The sequence below is a fragment of the Manis javanica genome, chromosome 1, assembly GCF_040802235.1.
Source record: "Manis javanica isolate MJ-LG chromosome 1, MJ_LKY, whole genome shotgun sequence".
In the NCBI taxonomy this organism is placed as follows: domain Eukaryota; kingdom Metazoa; phylum Chordata; class Mammalia; order Pholidota; family Manidae; genus Manis; species Manis javanica.
Genome location: NC_133156.1, coordinates 101,378,954 through 101,405,045, shown reverse-complemented (window position 1 = coordinate 101,405,045; position 26,092 = coordinate 101,378,954). Strand labels below are relative to the sequence as shown.

General features: G+C 43.1%; 1 protein-coding gene across 1 annotated transcript in view; it reads left to right on the top strand.

Moving 5' to 3' along the window:
* Positions 1–1,118: 1,118 nt before the first annotated feature.
* The window catches only part of RGS7BP (regulator of G protein signaling 7 binding protein), a 97,417-nt gene continuing 72,443 nt past the window's right edge, over positions 1,119–26,092 (top strand). Inside the window, exons 1-2 of the mRNA XM_017665398.3 lie at positions 1,119–1,935; positions 2,814–2,980. Of these exons, the coding sequence (XP_017520887.1) occupies positions 1,771–1,935; positions 2,814–2,980 (332 nt within the window). The 5' untranslated portion in view covers positions 1,119–1,770. The remainder of the gene's footprint in view (positions 1,936–2,813; positions 2,981–26,092) is intronic.

Sequence of the window (26,092 nt, the reverse complement as noted above, 5' to 3'; positions counted from 1 at the left end):
ATGCATAGCAAGTATGAGGGGTGCAGGGTAAGGAGCTTCTAAGCCCTCTGCAGGTATGCCACCCTTCCAGAGACTCCATCTCCACCAACCCAGAAAATCCCTGAACCCCACTGTTTAGGGAGTTTTACGGAGATTTCATTATCTAGGCATGCTTGATTAAATCACTGCTTACTTGTGATTGAAACAGTCTCTAACCCCTTTCCATGCCAGAGAAGTTGGAGGTGGGACCTTAGAAGATTAATGGGGAACTTCTCACTTGTTCTTCATGGGGCTTTTCAGCACTTTAGTTCCCCTGTGGCAGACCTCTTTATTTGTCCCTTCCAAATAAATCATTCATGGGCACAAGCATTCTCAAAGCATTGGTGTTGAATGCCTACTCCACCTCTCTTCCTCCCAGAAGAATCTTAGGGTGGCAGTGTTAAGTGTAGACTTAGATGGCCCAGGAACTCACTCTGGCCCCTTTCAAGCAGGCATCCTGTCCATTCTCCTGAGCCACTTCCATTGGCCTCTTGGTTTCTGATGTCCCATAGAGGAGAATTGGGTTACTTTGAGTGCCCAGGGAACTCCAAATGTTGGCTCTAACTTATTCAAGTCTTTATTGGGAAGCTCAGAGCTGATCCTGAGACTCTGGGATGCAAGATCAGGAGTTTTACTAGTTAAAACAGGATGGAATTAGGACCAGCTTCACTGAAGGCTTCTGTGCGTTCTGTCCCACCACTGTGGGTCGCCTTCTCTGCCCCCTCCCCTGCACACACCTAACAAAGATAGAAAAGAAAACTCAAGCAAACAAAGCTTTCCTTTTGTCATCAAGAGATCTTCCTTTTGAAGCAAAAACCCCACTCCCTCCTGCGTTTGGGTTTTGATTATCTGTGGTCCCCAGTCTGTTTCAGATGGTGAGGGCCTCAAGCCCACATGGGCTGCTTTGGAACCCGTGTTCAGGTCCCAGCATGTGGTAATGTGCTCCACTCTGATGACACTTTTCGTTTCTAATAATAGAACCGATGAAGTAATATTGCAATTGATGTTCCCGGGGATTTGATTGGATAAGTGCATAAACTGTGGAGGGGGAAGGGGGTTGTATGGACGGATCACATTAGTATTCCTGTCCTATCAATGTGCGGGGCCGTGAACAACGTCAGCCGGACTGACTCCCTGCGTCCGCCAGTCCCGCCACGGATTCATTTGGGATCCTCAAACAGAGGAGCCCGTAGAGACGAGGGATCAAGGCAGCCGTTTAGAGCCAATTGCCTTCTTCGGGGACTGCCAGCCCTTCCAGGCCTGGCGACGGGGGAGGGAGGGAAAAGACAGCCGGGCGCCGCTGCGGGAAGACGCTGAAGCAAGAGCGACACTCGCCCCCCGCCCCCACCTTGCAGCGCAGGCTTTGAAAGCTTCTCCCCCCATCTGAATGGAAACTCGGAACCGCCAGGCGGCAGGTTCCTTCTCGCCCAGCCTTGCAATCCATGCCGAGGGGAAGGCGGTGCGAGCCCGCGCCAGCGCCCAGTTCCCGGGACAGGGCCGGTAATGCTAAGCAGAACTTAACCGAGCCTCTTCCTCGCTGCTAGTGGAAGCGATGCTGCACGGCACAGCCAGCGCTTCCCCGGCTCTCCTTCAAGCTGAAGGTTACCCACCCGCGCAGCCAGCCCTAACCCTGTGAGCGTCCGGCCTCGGGTCCCAGCTCCGGCTGCTTGGCGGCGGCACGCAGGGCAACTACTGGGCCGCCCGCGCTGGGGCGCACTGCACCAGAGGCTTCGGCTTGGTGGATGTGTATGCATGAGTTCTGCACCGAATGGGCGCAAAAAGCGCCCCAGCCGGTCCACCCGCTCCTCAATCTTCCAGATCAGCAAACCCCCGCTGCAGAGCGGCGACTGGGAGCGCAGGGGCAGCGGCTCCGAGAGCGCCCACAAAACCCAGCGAGCCCTGGACGACTGCAAGATGGTAGGTGAAAACTGAGCCTTTCGGCGGGGGAGGGGGCAGATTTTGTATGTTGACCGTTTGCTTGAGTACCAGCCACTCCCCCACCCTCAGCTCCTCCTTGTCGATCACGTGCACAAGCACTATTTTTAAATCTGCCGTCCCCCAAATTCAGGTGACACCCGGGTCGTAACGGCCCCGCAAAGAAGTGCACTGCAAGGATTTTGGGGTCAGCAGCTGTAGGTCGTGCCTCTAACCTGCCTAGGGTAATGGAGGATGTGACAGATGTGAACTGACACTCTCACCGGGGAGGGAGGGGATGGAAAGTGGGGGTGCTGCTTTGTGGGGAGACAGTAGCAACCGACCCAAACAGAGCGCACGGGGCGCTGCGGAGGGGGCGAAGGTTCCAGCGCAAAGGCTGTGGCCGGTCTTCCCATCAGCCTCCGCAGCCAGGGGGGTTCAGTGGCCCGGGAGGAGGTGAATGGTGTGCGTACTTACAACCTCCCTTTGGCCCTTATCCCCAAGCAACTTCCAGTCTCCTAGCTGTAGTGGAGTGGAATGTCTGTGAGAGCTTTCAGCATCACTTCCTAGTGACCTGGCAGGAGCAGGGCTGCCTGCAAATATGTCATTGCTCTTCAGAAATGAGTCTGAAGGGTGGGGGCAGGTGGGTCTGGAAATAGAATTTCCATGACCAGACTTCCCAGTGAAGAATAAATGTGTGCCTTGGATGAAGAGAACTGACTGTCTTTGCACCTTAGTCTTTAAACACATAGTAGGCTCCTTAGCTGGAGATCTGGGGAGGTGGCCCAGGGGTTAGTGAAAGCCCCTGTGAATGTGCCTGAAACAGGAAACTGTGATGATAAGTTCTTCCTTATCCTTAAAGAAACTTGCTTCTTTTCTAGCTGGTCCAAGAGTTCAACACACAAGTGGCCCTGTACCGAGAGTTGGTCATTTCTATTGGGGACGTCTCTGTCAGCTGCCCCTCACTCCGGGCAGAAATGCACAAGACAAGAACCAAAGGCTGTGAAATGGCCCGTCAGGCACACCAAAAACTTGCTGCCATCTCAGGGTAGGAGCCTCTTGGCATTATTTGAATATATATGCATAGTGCGTGGATGCCACAAGGCCTCAGAGATGATCTCTGCAAATTTGGGGTTTTAACCAATCATCCTGACATCAGGATCTCAGGAGAGCAATAAACAAACTACAGGCCAAATTATAATCTGAAGGTTGTGTGGTTCTTGTATATATACTGAAGATTTTGGTCATTAAGTGATTTTTTAAAAATTAACTTTCAATATGCTGGCTACATATTAGAATTTGGGTCTTAAGGGGTGTTTTGCAGAATGTTTGGGCATCAAACTGAAGTCAAATCCTCATGCCTCAAGATTATTTTGTCATCTGCCACTAAACATCTACTGCACAAGAGGCCCGTACAGTAGAGAGAAAATCTTTGCTAAATCCCAGATCTACTAAACTATTTATACCATGAGGAAAATTCCTATGATACCATTTAAAACAAAATTCCTGAAATAAAATCTTGGATATAAATTATTCTCTTCACTGTAGTGTATGGAAGGGAAATTTTAACATAAGAAGAGGTTTTTAAAGATTGGGGAAATGCACAAATCTAACTAAATCTAAGCTGTTTATCACATACACACCCCTATTATTTTTGTTTATTTTGATCACATTTATGGATTCCCAAGCTTATTTTAGGTGATAATACAGTGAGTGAAAACTCTCCTGAGACCCCGTCCACTTCCTGATCTCTCAATATTGGAAGAAAGTTAGTCATGGATTTTGTTAACAGTTCCTGTTTTCAGATAAGCACATAGAACAAAGAAACACAGGAATCTTATATAAATACATTAATTTATTTGATTCAGTCTAGATAATAGCCTTCTGTTTGTGTGAGAATGGTTTTATCACAATAGAAGTCTATCTTAGACTCACCTGATAATATTGCAGGTTAATCTCTTGTAGGGATTATATCAAATTTACTTATTTGAAAGAATCACTCTTTGTCATCTATAAAGCCAGTACATATAGTGACTATTATTGGTATATACAGATTAGAAAGGCAGACGTTTCTGCTCCTAAAACTAGTTTTCATTTCACAACAGAAATTTTATATCATGAAAAAAGATACACTATGCTAATCTTCTAGAAATGAATAATAAATAAGATGTTACAAACCTATTTTATTTAATAGAAATATTAAGAAGCCTTATCCTTTTCTATTTTAGCTGTTATTATGTACCTAACAAGAAGTGAATCTAGGAGGTAGAAGAGAATTATATATAAGTGTTTCAGAAATTTGGGAAGAAATGTGTCTGTGATAAATCCCAAACAAGAAGGGAGGAGAAACAGTCAAACACAAAGGGCAGTACAGTGCATTAAAAGTTGTAGAGAAATAATGATTCAGAAGGAAAACACATTTAGAACAGAGGATTTTATGCTCAGAGCTAAGAAATAGCATCCTTGAAAACCTTGTGTCCAAGAGTGTAAAATGGGAGTTGGAACTTAAATTGATGACATGTTCTAATCAGAGATGTACGGGACAAATGAACAGGGAGTTCAATTAGGCTATTTTGCTACACACATGAAATTCAGATTCTTCTAAAGGTTTAGGAAATAATCTGAAACTACTGGCTAGAAGTTGAATTTTGAGGATTTGAGGTGGATTTTATTTACTAGGGATTAGAGTCCTTTGCAATTTGCTTACATGTTATCTGAGGGTTCATGTTATGGGGCAGTTTTATAAAAATTAATGTGAAAATACGTTTTTCTTAGAGCCTTGAAGGTACGGCTAACTGTAAAGAATGTTCTAGGGTTGAATTTGAAACATTTCCTCCTTAAAATAATAGTTAAATACAGTTTAACCCTCTTCCTAAAAAATGACAGCAATATAATTGAAGGAAATCCCTTTGCTCCTCACCACCTCGGCTGCATTAATGAAGGATGCGACTCCCTTTGGCAGAATTCCATTCCAGATGTTGCTGGGGATATTGTTATGTGGGCTCTCATTTCAAGCTCAGTGTGAGGACTGGTAAGAGGCTGTAGGTTTCACTTTAAAATTTGAAGCAGGGGTAAGAAAAGCAAAAGTTCCTGGGGAATATAGATAAACAGACAGACTAGATTTCTTGACTGCCCATTATTTGCCAGCACTACCCAGTTAATCCATAGACTAATCTTCTGAGGGAGGGATTATTATCTTTATTCTACAAGTGGGTCTCAGAGCAGTTAAGGAACTTGCCCAAAGTCACACAACTAGATGGTTCAACCTTGGTTCAACCCCACAATTTCATGTGGGATTCCAAAGTCCACCATCTTTTCTCTATGTAACACCGCCATTCAAAGAGAGGTTACTTAAAAAAGATGGAAGTACAGCGACATGCTAACATATGTATAACCTGCAAAAAGAGTATACTAAATGAACGAAGCCAGTCACAAAATGCCACATATCATGTGATTCCATTGATAGGAAATGCTCAGAAAGAGTAATCTACAGGGGCTAGAAAGTAGATTAGTGGGTGCCTAGGATTGGGGTTTGGAGCAGGGAGTAACTACAAATGCACTCGCTGTATCTTTCTGGAGTGATAGAAATGTTCCACAATTGAATTAGGGGGGTGGTTGTACAACTGTATATTTACAAAATAATCATTAAATTGCACACTTAAAATGAGTGAATTTTATGGTATGCCAAGCATACCTCAATAGGTGTTTTTTAAAATGGTATCACCATCTCTATGATTACCACTTGCCTTTTGTTGGCTTTATTCTTTTCTGCACATGTAACTTTTCATGAAAGGGGTCTGAATGAGGAAGAATAAAAAAAACCTGGTTATCCGTGCATTCATCAAGATGCCTGCCCGATAGCTTTCATCTAAGCACCAATGCTTTGCTCTGTGTAGGAATACAGGTGGGGGAACAGCAGGACTTGAAAGAATAAATGAATTCACTCATTTTTTACCAACACAGATCACCCCTTTTGTGCTTACCTACCTGGCATTGCGGCCAGAGGAGGAAGACAGTGGTGCAGGTGGGCAGGGTAGACAGAGGATGAAGCAGACTAAATAGAGAGGAAGAGAGAAAATCATGAGTCAGAATTAAGCCATAAATGCTACATCCCTTTCATCCCTCACCAGTTGAGACCCTCAAGGAATGGTGACCACAGAGGAGAAAACATGAGCTATGTTTCTCACTAGCTGGTAAGAAGGCATCTTCCCAGACATAATCAAAACCCTTTCTCAAATTATGTTTAGATCAGCAAAGCTCAGGCACAAAACAACCTTTTCTTTCAAAGGCCTGAGGTGTTTTCTGGACAGACCCAGTCAGGTGAATCCAAAGGCTCTGCTGACTGGCCAGATTTATCTGTGTTTCTACCTTTACAATGCAGAGCCTTCCTAGACATTAGGGCTAAGAGGGGCCTTAAATCACTGCAGTGTCCCCAAACTTGGTTTATTAGCAGAATTCCCCCTTTAATGTAAATGTGGAAAGACAGATTTAGAAGGCAGGTCAAAGTGGCATTGCTCTGCACTGCCCGGGGCGTGTGTGTGTCTATCAGGGTATGTGTCTGTCCAGACCCTGTATCCTTGGACTTCCTTCCCAACATGACTGCTGAGACACCTTTGAGGAATCCCTAGTGCTCTGTGGCACAGAGACTATTAATTTAGCACAACGTCCTTGGTTTATATCTGAGGAGTCTGAGATTTAAAGTGACTTTAGAATTGGCCAAATATGCCTGAAGATTTTGCAGTCAGGCACACCTCAGCTAAATACCTTCTTTTGTGACCTTGACGGAATGACTTAACTCTCTGAGTCTCAGTTCCCTCCTCTGTAAACTAGTTGTCATGCTCATTCATTGGGTAGCTGAGAGGACTTAGGGAACTGAATGTGTGATGCCAGGCTGCCGATGGCACTGCCAGGTCAAGGCTACTCTAAGACTGCAACTCAGGCCTCTTACTCCCTGATCTAGGGCCTGTTCCATCAACCACACCACCTCCTGAGAAGGAAGAGAGACGAGCACAGCACACAAGCTAGAGGGACCCAGAGCAAACCCCATGAGTGTTATGTTGTGGCTGACAAGCTGGTAGTTAGGGTTCCTTTTCCTGTACTGCTTCTGAGGTGTCTCTGTTATACAGGATCCTCTTCACACCACTGCCTTCTGTTAGCACTGCTGCTGAGAGTCAGCGAGACCAAGTGTGATAATGTGAGAGGCACTATAGTATGAGTGGAAAGAGCAGACTCTAAATCAGATTAAGACCTAGGTAAATTCCTGACTTTACCACTTATGAGGGATACATGTGCATCACTATGCATATTGCTGGACAGGATAATGACTGGCATTCTGGTACAGTGGTTAAGTACTTAGACTTTAGAGCTATGCTGCCAGTGTTCAAATCTCAGCCTAACCATTCACAAATAGTGTGACCTCACACAAAGATATCTCTCTGCCTCACGTTCCTAATCAGCAAAGTGGGGTTAGTAAATAATTGAACCAAATCATGTATAGCATTGTGAGGACTGAGTTAAGCACTTAGAAGGCTGCCTAGCATGTAGTAAATGTTATTACCAAGTTCAGATTCATGTAATTGAGGTGGTCAAGATACATTTATATAAAACATATATTTATCCATCATCTATTTTTCAAATAAATATTTTGGCTGGAATAAATTTTCATTTATTTTTAAAAATTACATTCTGAGGTATTTTCTAGGTTAAATTCTCCCAGATTGCTATCAAAAACCTCCTCTTTAATGCCTTAAAACTACATGGAGATGTGAGGGTTCAAAAGTGGCTATGGGTGGAAATGTTTTCTTTGTATAAATCAGCCTAGATTCTTCATAAATTATATAATATTTACAAAATCTTTTGATTTAGTTTGATATAGGCTGAGTGACATTGGACAAGTCTAATAAATTCTCTGTACACTTTCATGAGCGTGTTGAATTGAATGACTTCTGAGTCTTCAGGCTTCATCACTGCACTGCTCTACGTAAATTCATGTAGAACCACATCGACTTTGTTTACAGAACTGAGCTATAAAAAAAATAATGCCACGCAGGAAGTTGGATGATTGAATTACAGAATCATCACTCATTTTTATGTGACAAATGTATGTGACACATCATTTGTCAAGATGTGAACAAACTATCATCACAAGAAGAATCTTACAAGAAGAATCTTAATTTCATATTGGCTTCATGGAAAAATATAATAAATATCCTAGAGATCCACACCCGTGATTTCAGGTTTCTCCCTCCAGCAGTTACTTTCCTGGCCAGCCATGCCCCTGTTGCTGCCTTTTCTCTTTTTGTCTCAATTCCCCTTCATTCTTCTATTTTTGGGGGATGGAGGTGGGGGGTGGGGAAGTCTGTTTTAGTTTTGTTTTGATTCCCGTTTGACTTTTCTGCCCTCTTTTTCCAGTCCCATTCCTAGCTGGTTCTTATCCCTTCCCGCTTCTGCTTGCTAGTATGTTGCGAGGAGGGAGAGTGAGGAGCGAGAGAATGCAGACCCGCAGTTTAGCCTGTAAATGCTCCTTTTTGACTCTTGGCTGAGACGGCAGCAGCCTTGTGGGGAGGTCGAGGACAGAAGCACTTGCTGAGCATGGAGGCAGCCCTCTCAGCTTTCAGGATCCACATGGTGCAGGAGGCCTTAGGTGTTAGTGAAAGAGGCCTGGCTGGCAAGCATGCCAAGCTACCCGCACTGTCTTTTATTTTCCCTTCCTATTGCAGGTGGTTTTGCTTTTAAATGTTAACTCTCTCTGGTCAAATAGTGAAAGGTGACTTAAAGCTACACCAAAGCATGCTGCCCATCAGAGAGAATGACAGTAGAACAATTCTGTATTCGTTTGCTAGGGCTCCAGTAACAAAGTACCAGAAAGTGGGTGGCTTAAACAACAGAAAGTTCTTGTCTCACACTCTGGAGGCCAGACGTCCAAGATCAAGGTGCAGGCAGGTTCAGTTCCTTCTGAGGGCCAGGAGGAAGAATCTGTTCTCCTCTCGCTCCTTGAGGTTTGCTGGCAATCATTGGTGTTCCTTGGCTTGTTGAAGCATTTGTGCCTTCACCTTCACATGTCCTGTGCCCTGTCTGTGTGGTGTGTGTGTGTGTGTGTGTGTGTGTGTGTGTGTGGCCAAACTTCCTCTTTATACGAGGACACCAGTCATAATGGATTAGGGGCCCACCCTGCTTCATGTGACCTCATGCTAATCTAACTACTTACACCCGCAGGGACCTATTTCCAAATAAGGTTAGGACTTCAGCATATGAATTTGGGGTGGGGGGAGACATAACGCAACCCACAGCACATTCCCTTGACCTGTCTCCAGAATGCTTATTTCAGGCTGTTTTGCCCAGTGGGGATGGTGTTTTGCCCAACATGATCTACATGCTCTCTCCACACTTTCCCACAAAGACTTCCCAGTGCCCAGTGTTTTATCATTTGCAGGATTGTAGCTCAAATTAGGGGTGGGGTTTGAGAACATGAAATAGAATGGTTTCTGTATGAAATGGATATGTTCACAATGGGACTGAATCCCAAGTATGGTTAGCATTTTTTCTCTAAGCAATTTAATTACTGGTGTCTGAAGGTAGAACAAAAAATATCCAACTACAGAAGAGCATATTTTTTGTGGGGGAGTAGGAGAGGCACCTGATGGTCCGCTTATGGGGCATTCACCTTCTCTGGTCTGCATGGCTAGAACTGAGTAGGTGGTGGTCCCTCAGTGGTGCTAATTCTGTTACCTAAGGACCATAAGCATAATCTGGAGCAAGTGACAAAGCGCTGACTCACACCAGATTAAGGAAGAGGGCTATTATTAGCAATGACACTAAATGAGATGTGGAATCTAGACAAGTGCTCTTCCGTTGCCTGCTGAAGTTTAGCCTTTTTATGTTTTGAAAAGATCTAATGACTTTCACCTTGTTAGACCCGTCTGAATAGATGTTCCAATTAGAGAGAAAATTAAATCTAAAACGAACTTTAGGAAAATTCATCGTCACTTTATTAGTTATACTGTGAAGTCCAAGCGAGCAAGGCTGTGTTTCATTCATGTTTGTACTCTGAGTGGCAGCTCGCAAAGCTGTGTGTGTCTTTTTTGTTCATTAAGTTTACTTGGTATCTCCAAATGTATTCTTGAAAGGAACTGTCTTGACACAGAATTTCATAAGAATTGAGAAGTTAAATTAACTTACATTTTTGACATTTGTATTACTTTTGACTGTGATTTTTTTTCTAGTTTGTAACTGGAAAACCAATATGTTGGCTTTTAAATAACAGAGGACTTGAAGAGCATACCTAAGATCGATTTTTGAGGCACAGGTGTTGATTATCAGGAGGCATTATGTATTTGAGAATTACTCATAAAGTGCATATGTTAATTGAGGCTATTTGATAAAAATATCACCCTAACGTCTGTCTGCTTGGTGGCTTTATATTCAATAGTTAACCATTTTCCATTGAGATCACCTTTTAAAACCATTCTTTAAGTTTTTAGTCCTTGAAATTTTAGTTGTGTCTCCTCTGAAAAGATACCTACATAAAGCACAGCTGCAGAGTGGTCACTATCCCACCAGTTAGTTCATGTAGTTCCTCTGCTCCACAAGATGCGACTTGTCAAAAAGAAAGTAAAACTGACATGAAAATATTTAATTGCTTGTCTGTATACATATGTATATATATATATATATACACATGTATATTGCTTGCCTATATATACTTATATTTTTATATATGTATATAAATAAATACTAAAATTTGTGAAATAGACTTGTTGGGATAAAGTGTCTGAGCCTTTAAATAGAAGAGCTGATTAAGCAAAGTTTCTGATCTAATGGGACACTCTAGATACAGTGTGTTAACAAAAATAAACCTTTGCAGCTGTAAGTAAACTAATAATCTATACTAACAACTGAATTTGAAGAAAAGGGGAAATACTAATCTGAAAGAAGTTAACCTCTTAGTACTTCAGTCGCTAAGAAAAATATCTTGAAATCCCCCTCACCTCTCTTCTGGTAGTTAACAAATCCTAAAGTATTTTATCTTCTTCAGTGTCTATTGTCTCTCCTTTTTCCCCCACTTCTGTGGCCATCCTCTTAGTTCTCAGTCATGTACACGCCCATGCCATCAACTATTGTAGTGCCTCCCGGGTGGTCTCCTTACTTAAATCGCTCACCTCTTCTTTTCAGTTTATCCACAAGGCCCAGATGAATCCTCCTAAAACTTTCCTCTGATCTTGTTACTTCTTTGCTTTAAAACTTCCAAAGGTCTCCCATCATGTAAGGTGGTGTCTTCACGTGTGGTCCCTGGACTCTGTCGCAAAGTCAGCCAGGGCACCCACACCTAAAGAACCAAGATCTCTGGGGAGTTAGGCCTGGAAATCCAGAATTTAACCATTCACCACCACTTCCCCCAGGAGACTCTTGAGACATCTGAAGCATATCTATTGAGATATGAGGCCTGTTGGCCTGAAGCAGTGATTCTCAGCCTGGGCTGCACCCTGCAATCACCTGGGAAGCGTTGCAAAATTGCTGGTGCTCCTATTCCACCCCTAAAGTTTCTGATTTAAGTGAGCTGGGATGCAGCCTGGGCATTGGGATATTTTTTATAGTTCCCCAAGTGAGCATCTGTATCAAAAGGGCTTATGTTTAGCTACATTTAACAAAAAATTCCAAGTGGCAGTTGCTTAAAGACACTAGAGTTTCTTTCTCACAGAAAAGAAGCCCTAGACTGGACACTTCAGACTCGAATGGTGGCTCCATGAAATCATCATTCTGTCACCCATTCCAGTTTATGGCTTTCATTCTCAGTCCCACTTTAGGATGCAAGATCATTGCAGAAGCTCCAGCTATCAGTCCACGTCCCCAGCTAGAAGAAAGGATGAAGGGAACAAGTTCCCAGCGGGATCAGCTCTTTTAAAGCAAACCCAAACCAGAATTTCAGAACCGCATCCCATGGTCACATCTCCAACAAGGGAGGCTGGGAATGGTATTCTTTCATCACTGCCTCCTTAAATGAAAGGAGGACTTTATTACCAAGCAAAGGGAAAGAACGGCTCTGGGAAACAGCTAACAGTAACTGTATTGCTGAACTTACCGAATCCAACCTATATTCCTAGACTTACCTTTCACCATTTAACTTGTAAACTCTACTCTGAAACTGTTCTACTTTTTACCCCATAAGCGTGTTTAACAGGATGGCCCTATGTCTATATATCTGGTTTCTATATTCTTTAGCTATTAAAAGAAATAATGTATTCTCCTGAATGTCAAGGTCTTACAGTCTCATCATAGTGCACTGTGCTCCTCACACTGAAATCCAGAACAGAAGAAAGGATCACAAAGGGATTAAGATGTTGCTGCTTTTAAACGGACCCATGGAAAGAGAAGTTCAGGAACCACCTGGGAGGACAGGCAGTTAGGCAAGGTGCCTTTGAAAGGGCTTGAGTATAATTTTCACATGACAGGATGTGAAATGGAATAGGGCCTGCAAAGAATATACATAGTGGCACTCAATAAATCAATTTTAAACAAATCTACCAGACTTTGAGTGAGACTCTTTAAAATCTTTTTTTAAAAACTTTCCTTAATAAATCAAAGATTTCATCAAGGAGTTAAAATCTGATGAGCTATTAAGAATAAAAGGTAGAAAGACAGAGATTTTTGGATGTGGGGATATGCTACAAGATGATCTATGATCACTATACTGAGCTCATTAAGAGAAATTGAACTTGAAACTCATTATCTCATAGAAACAATGTTACATATAATACTTAGATCTTAAGTGGCATTTAATTCATAATTCCCTAATTATAAATCTATTTAACATATATGGCAGTGTTTTCTGTGGGGAAATATATTCATTTCCAACTCTGGAAGTCATCTTCCTATTCATAGAGTACCCACCATGTGCCCCGTGCTTGTCTAGGTGCTGGAGATACAGCAGTTCTAAACAAAACAGAGAAGGTCCCTGCATTCATAGTGGGGTGATCAAGAAATTCCATGGTCTGAATGTTGGTGTTCCTGCAAAATTTACATGTTGAAATGCTAATACCCAATGTGATGGTATTAGAAAATGGGGATTTGGGGAGATACTGAAGCCGTGAGGGTGGAACCCTCATCAATGGGAGTAGTGCCCTTATAAAAGAGGCTCCAGGGAGCTCCCTAGCCCCTTCCACCATGCGAGGATGCAGCAAGAGCACCACTATGGGCCAGGAAGAGGGCCTTCAGCAAATGTGACCACACTGGTGCCTTGTTATTGGATTTCCAGCCTCCAAAACTATGAGCAGTTCTGTTTTTTGTAAATTTCTGTTTTTTATAAGCCACCCAGTCCATGGTACTTTGTTATAGCAGCCTGAATGGACTAAGACAAAATTAATAAGCAAAAGAGAACAATTCAGACAGTGATAAAAGCAGTGAAAATAAAATAGATTGATATTATTACAGAATGATGGATGCCAAGTGTGTAGTTATTTTCAGATAAGGTACTCAGAAGGGCCCCTCAGAGGCCCTTTTGTTATTTTTTTCCCTGTCTGCCTGTTTTTCTCTTCTTCCTAGCTGAGGGAGCCAGCTTGGATACCTGACTTGGAGAAGGGACCAATCATGTGATGATCTGAGAGAAAAGCATTTCAGAGAGAATAAAAGGTGTAAAGGGTCCTAAAAGATGAACCCACCTTGGCATGTCTGAGGAAAGAAAGAAAACTAGATTATCAGTTTGAAATTGTCTTCATCTGTAAATGACATAGGGCAGATTTCAATGACTTAAATACATGAGGGTTTATTTTCTCACATAATTAAAAACCCAGGAGTAGGGAGTAGGAAGCATTAATTCATGTTTCTAAGATATCAGAACTGAAATTTTTATAATACTCCCGGCATTTTCCTCAAGGTGCTAAGATTGCTGCTTCAGCTCCCAAAATTGTGTCCATGTTTCCAGCAGGTAGGAAGGGCAGACAGCAAAAGGCTGAGACATAAGACTTTTAAGTGTGTCCCTTTTTAGAGGACTTTCTCAGAAGCCTCACTTAGCAGCCTCCATGTGCATACAGTTGGCCAGGACTGTGTCATGTGGGTTTTCTGGATACAAGTTTCATGATCTAATTTACATACATCGCTCTCCATACTAGCTGGCTAGTGAGGACAAACATTTCCAAATCTGTAAGCCAAAGTGATGTTTCCTGAGGCCCAGGACAGGATCTTTAGCAAGACTGGGGAGACAGGCAGGGCAGAGAGCTTAGATGTGAAAAGTGAAGAAAAAGGGTTGCAGGAGTCAGGAAGAGGAAGTAGGAGGCCGTCCCACAGCATCTGCCACTCCTGGCTGCCATTTCCCTCTCAGTTTGCTTGTTCACCCATTCATTCATTAATCACTGGCCACCCGCTATTTGCCAGGCACTGTGCTGGGTTCTGGAAGAATAAAGATGACTAAACACAGCCCCTGCCCTGGGGAGCTCATTGCCTAAAATCTGTGTCATAGATAGATATGTAAACAATCACTGCCCGAAAATAGTGGGACCAACATGGCAATAGAAAATGTGGATGATAGTAGAGGCATAAGGGAGGCAGCAGTCAGTTCTCTTGAATGGGTGTAGTCACAGAAGATGACTTCGTAAAGGGAATGACGCCACGTGCACTGAGCTTTGAAGGACAAGCAGCAAGGCCCTTTCTCTTTTGTGTCCTTAGGCTTCCTGCAGCGAGTCAGCCTTAGGGGGCACCATTTCTCTGTCTTGAACCAAGGGGGAACAGGAGTTTAAATGTGTTAAGAACAAACAGTGTGCTGTGCTCTTTGCACATATTATTTCATGATTAATTGAGTTCATCTGAAATAATATTTACTTAGAACCCAGTGTGATCATGTTTTAAAGTCTGCTATGTTGGCTAAGAAATGCATTTACCTACAATTAATGAAGAGTAGCCTCCATGTGCATACAGTTGGCCAGGACTGTGTCATGTGGGTTTTCTGGATACAAGTTTCATGTTCTAATTTACATACATCTCTCACGTACATACACAGAGGCCAAATCATAGAGCCAGGGGTGTAGGTGGGGGGGAGCAGGGATTACCTTACCAGTTTGAGTGTATCGGGACTATAGTGACTTTCCCCCTATGGTTCCAAGAGAGTGCTCATCCTATCCAGGGCCGCTGAGGCTCCAGAGCTCTCTTGACTGTAGGTGAGGCATGCCTTGAAGTTTTCCAAATCACCCAGAATGCTAGATATTTTTTAAATTTTCCATTGTGTAGTATAGGTTCAGGAAGTGGACTTATTTGGTGGGTTGGGGTTTGAATACCAGCCTCTCTGGTGCCAGAGTCTTTATTCTTGACAGTATGCTGGGCCGCTTCCCCAGATGGTCCCTTCTTCCTTGGAGCAGCCCCAGGACTGGCCCACTGCTTCCCTCCCCCTCTACTGCCATAAACTATTACTTCTACCCAGTCTCTCCCCTCCCCAGACATCCTTCACCACAAGGACCTCTTCAGCTGGCACACAGCTGACATGAAGGTTGTTGAGCTCCCTCAGCTAGGAAGAGGAGGAAAACAGGTAGACAGGGGAAAAAATAACAAAATGACAGCCTGGCAGAGCTGAGGGGCCATGTGAATGGGTCTCGGGTCTGTGTCCTCCAGGCCTCAGCACTTCTCTCTGGGCCCTGGCTTTTTCAGACTTCCTTCCTCCACACTGTACCTACTCAGATGGCTCCATCCTTGGGAACCTTCTTTCTTGTTTGCCTGTGTAAGCCCTAGAAATGACCATATCATATCAGACTTTGACCCAGGTCTGGGTAGGCCGAATTCCAGGTTTCAAGAACTGACCTCCTTCTTCCACAGAGGACATCTAAGGAGGAGCAGGAAGCCCCATTAGCCCAGCGACACTGACCATCCTGCCCCACTCCAATCCATCAGTGAGCACAGGGGTAAAAAGAGAAATGGAAGTGGGGTGAGGAATGGTATCACGTGGGGGGGGCGTCCAAAGGAGAGACCACCTCCCGCTGTGGTGATGGTGACATTATTTTCTCAAGAAAGAAACACTAAAGCTGGGTGGAAAGATGGAGAGAACTCATAGGGAACAAGAGTGGGAGGAGATTACCAGGCCATTCTCAGACGCCACTTCTTACAATACCCAATCCCTCAGCAGCACCCACAAGAGTTCCTGTTCCCCCAGCATGTGAAGTTTAAAATCATAATAGTTATTGTCAAAATTGTTCCCCTTATGAGATTGCCATTTTCAGCCAGAATGGTAGCCCGTTAGAGTCAGGCTCTGAGTTTTCAGATTCTTTCCTTTCCTTAGTGAGTCTAAGTTTGAAGCTTTCTACCTGACTTGGAATTCTTATTTCCGTCCTTGCTGTCCACTCACCGAGCTGAGGAATAATGTGAAGCTCATTTTTTCCCTCTCAGATATTCATTTTCAGTAAACAGATACAGATTCTGATTTTTCACCTTTCAATCTCATCTTCCTACAGTTCCATCACTGTGTGAATTCCTTTCTTAGAATTAAAGAATACACCATTCCCCCTCACCTACACCAAAATACTCTGATGTAGGAAAAATTTAGGTAACTAATAGAAAATAATTCCTAAAATTGTCCCTGGTGTATAGTAAGCAACTTCCTGTTTCTTGAATTATATGCCTCCAACATTTTGGGTTTTGTATATTTCTGTTCAGAGAGGGATTTTTTTTTCTAAGTATTCTACTCCTAGTTTTCTGTAACAAGAATCAGGTGGGGTAGGAAATGAATAATGGAAAAGTGAGTCAAGGATAAATCACCTTAAGACTCTGGCTCCTGTCTTACAAACACTTTATTAACTTTTATAAAAATCTTTTGTTTTGGTTTTGTAATAATCCTCATCTGGGTCCTGCTCAAAAATAGTGGCTACTGAAAGAACAGAAAGACCTTCCTATGAGGCCCACTATCATTCCTCACCCACAAATGAGCTAGATGAGGCACATAAATGGCCAGAATCTCTCTGGTGGTGATTCGGTAGTTTGTTAAAGCACAGCCGTCTTTCCCATGGAAAGGGGAAGTACTCACCCTCCTGAGAGGTGAGTGGAGGGTCTCTTCCAAGAAGGGTATAAGGCCCTCCAGAGAAATGGAACCAATAGGATATATGTGTGTGAGTGCTGGCAGCATGGGGGGTGTATGTGTGTGTGTATATAATGAGGTCTTGGCTTGTACACTTCTGGAGGCTGAGCAGTCCCATGTCTTGTGCCTGCAGCCAGAGATCGCAGGAAACTGGTGGCCAGCGATTCGGTCAGCTGTGAGTCCAAAGGCCTGAGAGCCAGGGGAGTCAGTGGTCAGTCCCAGGCCAAGGGCAGAGGGAGACCGACGTAGCCAGGCAGAGACGGGATTCAGCCTTCCTTCACCCATGTGTTCTATTCAGGCCCTCAGTGGATTGGCTGAAGCCCACCCACCCTGGGGAGGAACATTTGCTTTACTTAGCGTACCAATTCAAAAGCGGATCACTTCCAGAAACACCCTCACTGAAACATCCAGAAATAATATTTGATCATATATCTGGGCATCCTATGACCCAGTCAAGTTGACACATAGAACCAACGATCCCAGCAGGTCAGTTCCCTTGACCAAAACAGATGGCTAACAGCCCCAGAATTCATCATTCTCAGAGAACAGCTTTGGGGGAACACCTGGGGACCTCTGAGAAGTCTCCTCTATGTGCCCAGCAGGAGGGGGGAGTTGAGGGAGGCGTGTGTGCCAGCGCACCACCAGGCATGATGATATCATGCCCCCTCGCCTGGCAGTAACTTGGTGGGGACCAAAGCATGTAAAGGAGATTGCTCTATCTTCCGAACTGAGTGATTCCAAGAACATTTTTCACCGTAAGTCTTATTTTCTTATTATCTGAAGTTTGAGCTTTAATGGCTGCATCTGTTTGAGTACTGTACCATCACTGACTAATGAGGAAACTGCTTAGATTATTCTAGGCCACAGCATGCACCGTAATGCAAAATCCCTCGGCAAGTGTTCTCTCCATAAAACAAGCCTTATCAACTCTCTTTATATTCATAGATGCAATCTTTTGTTTTCTGAGGATGAAGTATGTTTTAAGCTACCAAGTCTGTTCAGACTCAGAGTGACTTTAAGTTACCCTCTAAATTTTAGTATTAGGTTCTTGTTCAGGCACCACTGTGGATTTGATGTGAAGCGAGTTCAGGTATCTGTTTAGGTGTAATTTTTGCAAAGAAATGTCATCACAGACCATTCCAGGAAAGTCTTGCTTGCTTCACTCTTTAGCATTGTAAAGATATTCTCTAGCTTCTGAGAAGGAAATTCTGTGGGATGTTAGGGGGAAAGAGACAGGAAAGGAGAATGATTCAGTTGGAAAAGAAGAAAGAAAATGGGAAGGAGAAACTAAATTGTTCCTTGGGAACTATGCTGATTTAAGGAGTTGGTACTGCCAAGACGTAAAGGAATGATGTTGAAGGAAAAAGAAAAGGGAATTTGCAGCCATAGGACTGGTGGTTGGTACTGCCAAGAGGTAAAGGAATGATGTTGAAGGAAAAAGAAAAGGGAATTTGCAGCCATAGGACTGGTGGTTGGAGACAGTGAGCAATTCAGGGTCTCCAAACTCAGGTCCGTCAGGGGCCCAGATAGGCGATGGGAAAAAGCGGAGCAGGCAAGGTGGGGGGCGGGGGGTGAGCCGGAGAGCACATCTGAGCAGGTGTGGCGGCCACTCAGGCTTCATTGATTGCTGCTTCCCATGTGAAAATGTGGGCTAAATGTGCCATATTCATGGCTTTTTTTTTTAGAACCCATGAATGCATGTTTGTGTGTGAAACATTGCAGTTTTTAAATATTGACCAAGAAAAAATCTGCCGACTAAAAGTGGCCCTCAGCCATTAGTGTCTACCTCTCTTAATTATCACCTGCTTGCTTGTTCAGAATATTTGTAGATTGTTGGATGTGAACAATAAGAGAATGCCAGGATGTCCTACATTCTGTGTTTGTGTTAGTAACTCTGACATGTATTACCATCTTAATTTCTCACTTTCAGAATGGCACAGTGTAGAGTGTTAAAACTCATCAATACCTGTTGCCTCATTAAAAGAAAAGTCTACCAAACATAGAAGAAAAGTGGGCCTTGAAGTGTTAGTTAGTTAAAGTCAAACATATTTAATTAGCCTTAGGAATAATGTTAAACATGCCTTGGATTTATACCTAAGGAAAGATACTATAACATCTGTTGTACATTTGACCTAAAGTCAGATTGCTTGAAAACCCTTTCTTTTGCTAAGTTGTCATTTAAATTATCTTATAGCTGGCACATTACTCTCATATCAAACAGGAGCCATTGATCTTACTATGACCGAGATCAAGACAAAAAACCTGTCAGATACATAATGGAGTCTGAGGTCCACATCAATGCTGAACATGGGGTGTGTGTATTTTTACTTTCTCTAAATGATATCCTTAGCAGGGAAAATACTTTCTCAACCTGATTTCTTGTTATTTATACAGTTTAACAGCTGATAGGATTTAATGAAAAAAGATACCATTATAAAATACTGGCAGGTATCAATATGTACAAGAGTCATGGCCATTTCTAGATAAATATTTCTGAATTTCCAAAGAGTGTTTGTTCTATTAGGTTTTTTTCTGCTTACAATTGTGGAACCTACATGGAACATTATCTTTCCTAATACTCAATGTGTTCCTTTTCCAAGACTCAAGATTTAATGTAGCCAGTAGGTCATCTATTCTGATCTTGTCCTTCCCCCTGCTTCCCATTCCCACCCTCAGTAAAGTACATATTCCATACTTGGGTGAAAATGAGTCAAAGAGGAGGGGGACTGGGGTTAGAGAGGCAGAGATGGCACCCACTGTGCGAAAGAAGCTTAAAGAAATTGATGCATTTGGAGAAGCTGAATCAAATGACTGACCTATAAGTTCATGAAAACTCTAAGGCCTTAGGATTCTGTGATAACTGTCTTGATAGTTCCTTCTAGTTATAATTCAGCATCTGTATGATTTAACATCAGCATTTCAAACACCAATACCACAGTGCGGATGCAATTATACCTTCTGGGGTTTTCGAGGTCAGTAAGGTCCCTAACTCCTCAGCTTTCAGAGAGCTTTAAAAATTGTTCTCATTGTTTATTATTATATTAGTCCCCAAAGAGATAGTACACATGAGCCCACTAACGTCTGCCATCCCAGGCACTCTGCTTCCCCAGCCCTGCCTCAGCTGCCACTCGTCCATGCCCACTGCCCACAGGACAGCTTTACTGGACCCTCCTGAGAAGTCCAGCTAGGAGGCTGTGGCGAGGGGCTCTGAAAGCTCCCAGGCCCAGGGGTGGCAGAATCGTGCAGGTTTATGCACTGAAGTGGGAGAGTGGCCTCCCCAGCTCTCTGCCATACATGGTCATCCAGGGCTTGAAAAATAGCCTGTGTTAATAAACTGATGTATTTATTGAAGCTTCTGTCTCTACTCCACCTAATCACAGAGGTTCAAATTTATTCTAGAGTCCAGGTGGTGAACAGACACCATTCAACTTACCACAGTCCTTGTCCTTCCTCCTGGGTCTATTTCTGACTCAAATCCACTTCCTCCCTCCTCCAAGGATAAAACAGATGCCCCTAAGCATATCCGTGGATGCAGATACTGATGATGGAGGTGGAGATGGGGAGAACAGGAGAGCAAGAGACAAGGGAGGGTGTTCTTGATGTAGACACATGTCCAGCCTAGGTTAGTGGTCCAAAAAGGTCAAGTAAACAATTGAAACATCAGCTAGTGGGGCTCATATCCCTTCCTAGGAGGTCTCACGAAGACCCTTCATGTTCCCTACCACCGCAGGGGTCTTGGGCGTACACTTTAGAGCTAAAGTGGGTGCTATCTGCACCTCCTTGGTTATTGATTGCTTGGAGCCTTAGAGGCCCCTGAGAAGTGCACTTACCCTTACCCCTCACTGAATAAATAGAACCCACTGTCACTCTGGTTATCTAGTGCTTAACAGGATGCAAAGTGCTTCCACAAATACTGTATCATTTAATCCTTTCCACTTCTTTGAGCAGGGAATTATCATCCCTATTTTGCATATAAGGAAACTGAAGTTCTGAGAAGTGCAGTGACTTGCCTTCAGCCACACAGCCTGGGAGGGAGAGAGAGGGAATGAGAAACCAGGTCTCCTGACTGCCAACCCACAGCCCTGTCCACTGCCTCATAGGTTCCACTCTTCTGTCATCTGGTTATTTATCTTTAAGGAATTTCTGGGTAACCGGAGCTAAGATTACACAGATTCTTCTATTCATGTATATGGATATGCATCTACCTATTTGTATTCCCTCATTTACCTTCAGCTGGTATGATTATACACATCTGAAAAATCCAGATCCTAGGAGGAAGGACAGAAGGGAGCCCCCAGGAGCAAATCTACCATAAGGACGAAGAAATCGAGCAGTTTGCTGTAGTTTCTGAGGGTAGTATTCTGGGTGCAGCATGGCCGCTAAACTCTCCCTATTCTGGGCCCCAGGATGGAATCTGTGGCTTTCAACTGAAAGCCAAATTGCTAAATGCTAGAGCTTTGCAGCCCAATTAACTTTGCTTCCAGATGCTCTTCCAAATAAATGGAAGACACAGCAAGCATCTTTTTCTAGCCCACAGCCGGCCCTGGAGGAGTGGTGGGTAAGCTCCATTTCCCCCAGCCTCTGGGTACAATCTCCAGCTCCACCGTGGCAGGAGGCGCCAAGGGAGTGACAGCTGTTGTAGTCCAATTGGCACTTCAGTGTGGCAGCTGTGCCTGAGGCTGTAGAGGCTCTGGCCAGCTTACTGTGGCATTGAGCAGTTAATGGGACTTTTAGACACCTACCAGTATTTTACAGATATATAGGCCTCAGGGTTCTTGGAGATGTCTGGGGAGGCTGGCTGCTGCCGAGCAGGTGGAGATTACAGCTGCTGGGATCTGGGGGCTAAAGCTGCTGGGCTCTGTAGCTGTGAGTGCAGGTGGCAAAAGCCGAAGGACTCAGATTTCCCTCAAGCTGTGGCCCCTTCTTTGCCCACCAGCCCCTCCCCCATTCCAACTCTTAAGCAAACATTCAGAGCTCTCTAAAACCTGAAGGTACAAGAATACACACTTCTCCTTAAATTTCCATGAACAAATACCCCATGACAGTTGATTAAAGTCACCAGAGTAACATGTTGGGGTGCTGTTAGCTCAAGAATAACTGTAGAATGTTTAATATGCAGAAGGATCCCAGGACACCTGTCTATATATGGTGTGGTTGCCAGAAGCCCCTGCTGTGGAGCAGAGATCCTAACCCCACTGCACATTTGAGGCCCCAGAGGAGTTTTTTAAAACACTTGTACCTGAACTCCACCCCAGAGCAATTAAATAAGAGTGTCTAGGGGTGAAGCTGGGGCATGATTTTTCTAAAAATTCTGCAAATGATTTGAGAACCTGCAGCAAGGGGGTGAGAACCACTGGTGTAGAGAGAGGTCTGGACTGACAATCAGTAGACCCTGCTTAGAGATACAGCCAAGCTTTCAACTGGTATCAATACCCTTGACTACTCTGAGCTGTGATTATCATTTCTTCAGTTTCCTTTAAGCTGCGGAAGTGTGTTTGTACCTTACAGCATTGCTTACAACAGTGAAAAATGAAGAATGATCTAAATATCCAATAGAGGATTAATGAAATAAATAACAATATACCAGACGCTAGAACACTGTGCAAACATCTGAAAGGACATTAAGTAAACAAAGCACATTAAAAACCAGTTTTACAGGATGACCCCATTTTTGAAACAAAAGTTATATAACTAGATATAATTGCAAGGATATACACCAAAACCTATAACAGCTTTTCCCTTCTGGGTGAGTGACTTTCATTTTCTTCCTTTTACACATCTGTGTTTTCTACATATTCTGCATTAAATATTCAGTGGGGGGGGAATCTACTAACACATGTCAACCCTTGAATATCAGTCTTGAGCACAGTTGAAGAAAATCTCAAAAATAATTATATATATATATGTATATGTATATATATACCCATACACAGAGAGAGAGAGTTCTAGCTCATATTTATTAGGCAGGTATATGTAAAAACCTGATGTTTTGCTTGTCTTCTAGGTTACCTGCCAAAATATACTGCCTTAGACTCATTCAACTGCCTGATTTGGAACTACAGATCTAGAGAAAAGATGAGAGAAAGCATTTTTCCTTCCATATTTGTTCCGGGTCCTGATGGGGCTGCCCCCATTTCCTTGGAGGGAATAACTAGAGAGGAAGCAGTAGCGTGGAAGCCAGGAGGCCAGAGAAGCAGGAGAGATGGCTTTGGATTTGCTTTTCTTCCCTAGAACATTCTGTCATTTTTTTTATCTGGTGTGTTGGTGGTTATAAAGATAAAACAGGAGACATCAGTGAAAGGACCTAACACACCTCTGGGCATGCAATTGCTCACTAAGTTTCCGAGATACACGCACACCTCCATGAAGGGGACAACTTAGCCCAAAGGAGGTGACAACTTAGCCCAAACGTGTGATCTCAGAACATTCTCATTGCCTGCAGGCCTCCGTTTCCACCCCTGAGAAAGTTAAGGATAATAATAGCACCAACCTCACTGGGTTGCTATAGGAATTAAATGATGCGCGGCAGGCAAAACACTAAATATTGGACACATAAAAATGTTCAGTACATGCCAGGTATTATAATTATTACAACTTATTCCAATAGTCCTTAATCAGAGAAACATTGCGGCATCGATACAACTTTCATTGTAATCCAGAAAAAGAGGATTGTTCTACTTCTAGCTTTAAGTTTGAGAACAAAAAAAATTTGGAGATTGTATTTGGATTAAAAAGATGTGTTTTTTTCACCATTTCAATACCAAAAAAAAAAAGTATTATTATTTCAAGTGCTCAAGAATAGTCCATCTGTGGTCTGACACCAAGAATAGAATATTTAATTTCTGAAAGAAAACCTTAGAGAAATGATGAGCCACCAATAAAGGCAGTTACACTACAAAAATGAGTTGAAGGCGAGTATTTCTGTATAAAAGTGATTAGACCTTCAGAAATGGCCTTTTCAAAACAACACAGTATATTCACATAATACAATGAATGTATATTGACTTTTTCTCAGGCTCAAGGTCAAAAGGACTAGGTAGAAGAACGGGCGAAAAGCTTTGACACTGATGATTTAAATTCATAAGCTTTGTTGAAATAAACAGGGTATGAGAACAACATAGACCAGTGGTTCCCAGACATGTGATGCCCACTGGAACCTCCTGGGGAGCTTCAGGAAATACTAGTCCACCCTCAGAAATTCTGCATACATTGTGTGAGGTGTGATCCAGAAGCTGTTGGGTATTGCCAGGTGATTCTGATACATAGACAAACTTGAGAACTGCTGCCGTAGTCAAAGGATCCGTCTGAGCGAGCACGGCATCCAGGCAGCTCCGTTCCTCTTTCCTCCGGGGCATTCCCAGTGCAGCAGTGAGGGCAGCCCCCATTCGGGATCCTCATCCTTCCCTCTGTTCTGCTCACTCTGCCGAAGAGTTGTATCAACCTCCCAGGAACAACTTATGTCACCTCATGCAAGACAAATGACCAGATTTTAGACTAAGCCTTGCTAAGCCAGCACCCTGCCACCTCCCTTTCTCTGCATCTCTGCCTCGGTTTCCACACCCTTCCTTTAGCTGTGCCTGTGTCATGTGACTAGAAAACTTCTGCTTATGTCCACATAAGAGCCTCCATCGACAGGACTTCAATTCTGTACTAATGACATCAAACTGGGAAAACATGTTTTAACCACTAATTTTACGTAGAAGCCAAATTTTGGATGGTAGCTTCAAAGGATCTGTTGATCAAGAGGCAGATGACCTGCAGTTTGAGCTCTGCTCTATGAGCAAGCGTCTGTCTACAGGGGAATGAGATAAGTTGGGCCAGATATAAACTTAGCTTTTGAGCTGAGAAACAAGGAAGTCATCTATTCATCTTTTTAACATAGTTTAAGCTTTACTGCTGATGTTGGACGTAATGATAGAAGCCACAAGTATTTCACCTCCCAAGCTTTATCAAGGAAAGAAACTAGGAATATATAACAGATGTGGATTATGTACAAAATGATATTATATAGAAATGATTTTGTTGGCCTGAAATGATAAAAATGGCTTTAAAAGTGCTTCCATGGTAAAAATCATCTCATATTGTCCTCAGGACATACCTGTGTGATATTTTTATTCCTGTGCTATGGTTGAAGAAATGGAAGCTCATAGAGATTAAACTGTCTTGGCCAAGTTCACATAGTGAATAAATAGGGTCAGTACTTGAGCTTATGACCTCTTGATTCAAAGGCCACTAGACTTTCCACTGTTGCAGACTAGAAGAATGCAAATAATGGCTGAATATGGCTCAAGTTTTCTAGCTAATTTACTACTTATTACATTTTCTTTCATTTTCTTTATAACTGCTGGGAATGGGCTTAGCTCTGTTACCAGTAATTCAGGAGATGCATCAGTTAGGGGTTTTGTAAGCAAGAGCAGCTTGCTTTAGGGATCTTAAGCAAATAGGAAGATTTATTGGGAGGTTATGGGGGGAATCATATAATCAAATGGTAGTGTGTGAGGGAGGACTTGGGAAAGGGATAGGAACTAAGGAGATTACACAGGCTACACAAAAGTTCATGCATGAGCTCTGGCCATGTCACTGATCATCACTGCTGCCCCCAAATGAGTCCTAATCATCCCTTCCTCTTAGGGCACACACCCCAGCTTCAAAGCCCTGCTAGGAATGCCCTGTTGGTCATGTGTAGCTTCCTAGCTTTAGGACCCTGAAGAAAGGCTCTCCTCCTTTCAGCTTCCATAGCGAGAAGCAGGATACTGGGACCCTCATTACCACGAATAATGGGGACTCTCCCAACAGGAAGAAGGATTGAATGTTGGATGTGCAAAGAAATGAGAAACGTCTCCTGAAGAACAACAATGGTTTAAAAGATATATCTATATTTTTCTTTCTTTTTCTGCAGTATTAGAAAATTTTATGAGAGATTTCTAAGGAAAATTGCAAGCTACTATAAGAAGAATGTCTTAATTCATTCTTTTAATTAAAAAAAATTGTGGTTAACAACTCAGAGTCATTGGAGACATCAGTCAATTTGCATATTGAAAAGAAAACAAAACTCTGCGCCTAGGGAGTGTGTTAGGAGGTCTGTGGGGTTACATTCTCATTAGCTGTGTAACC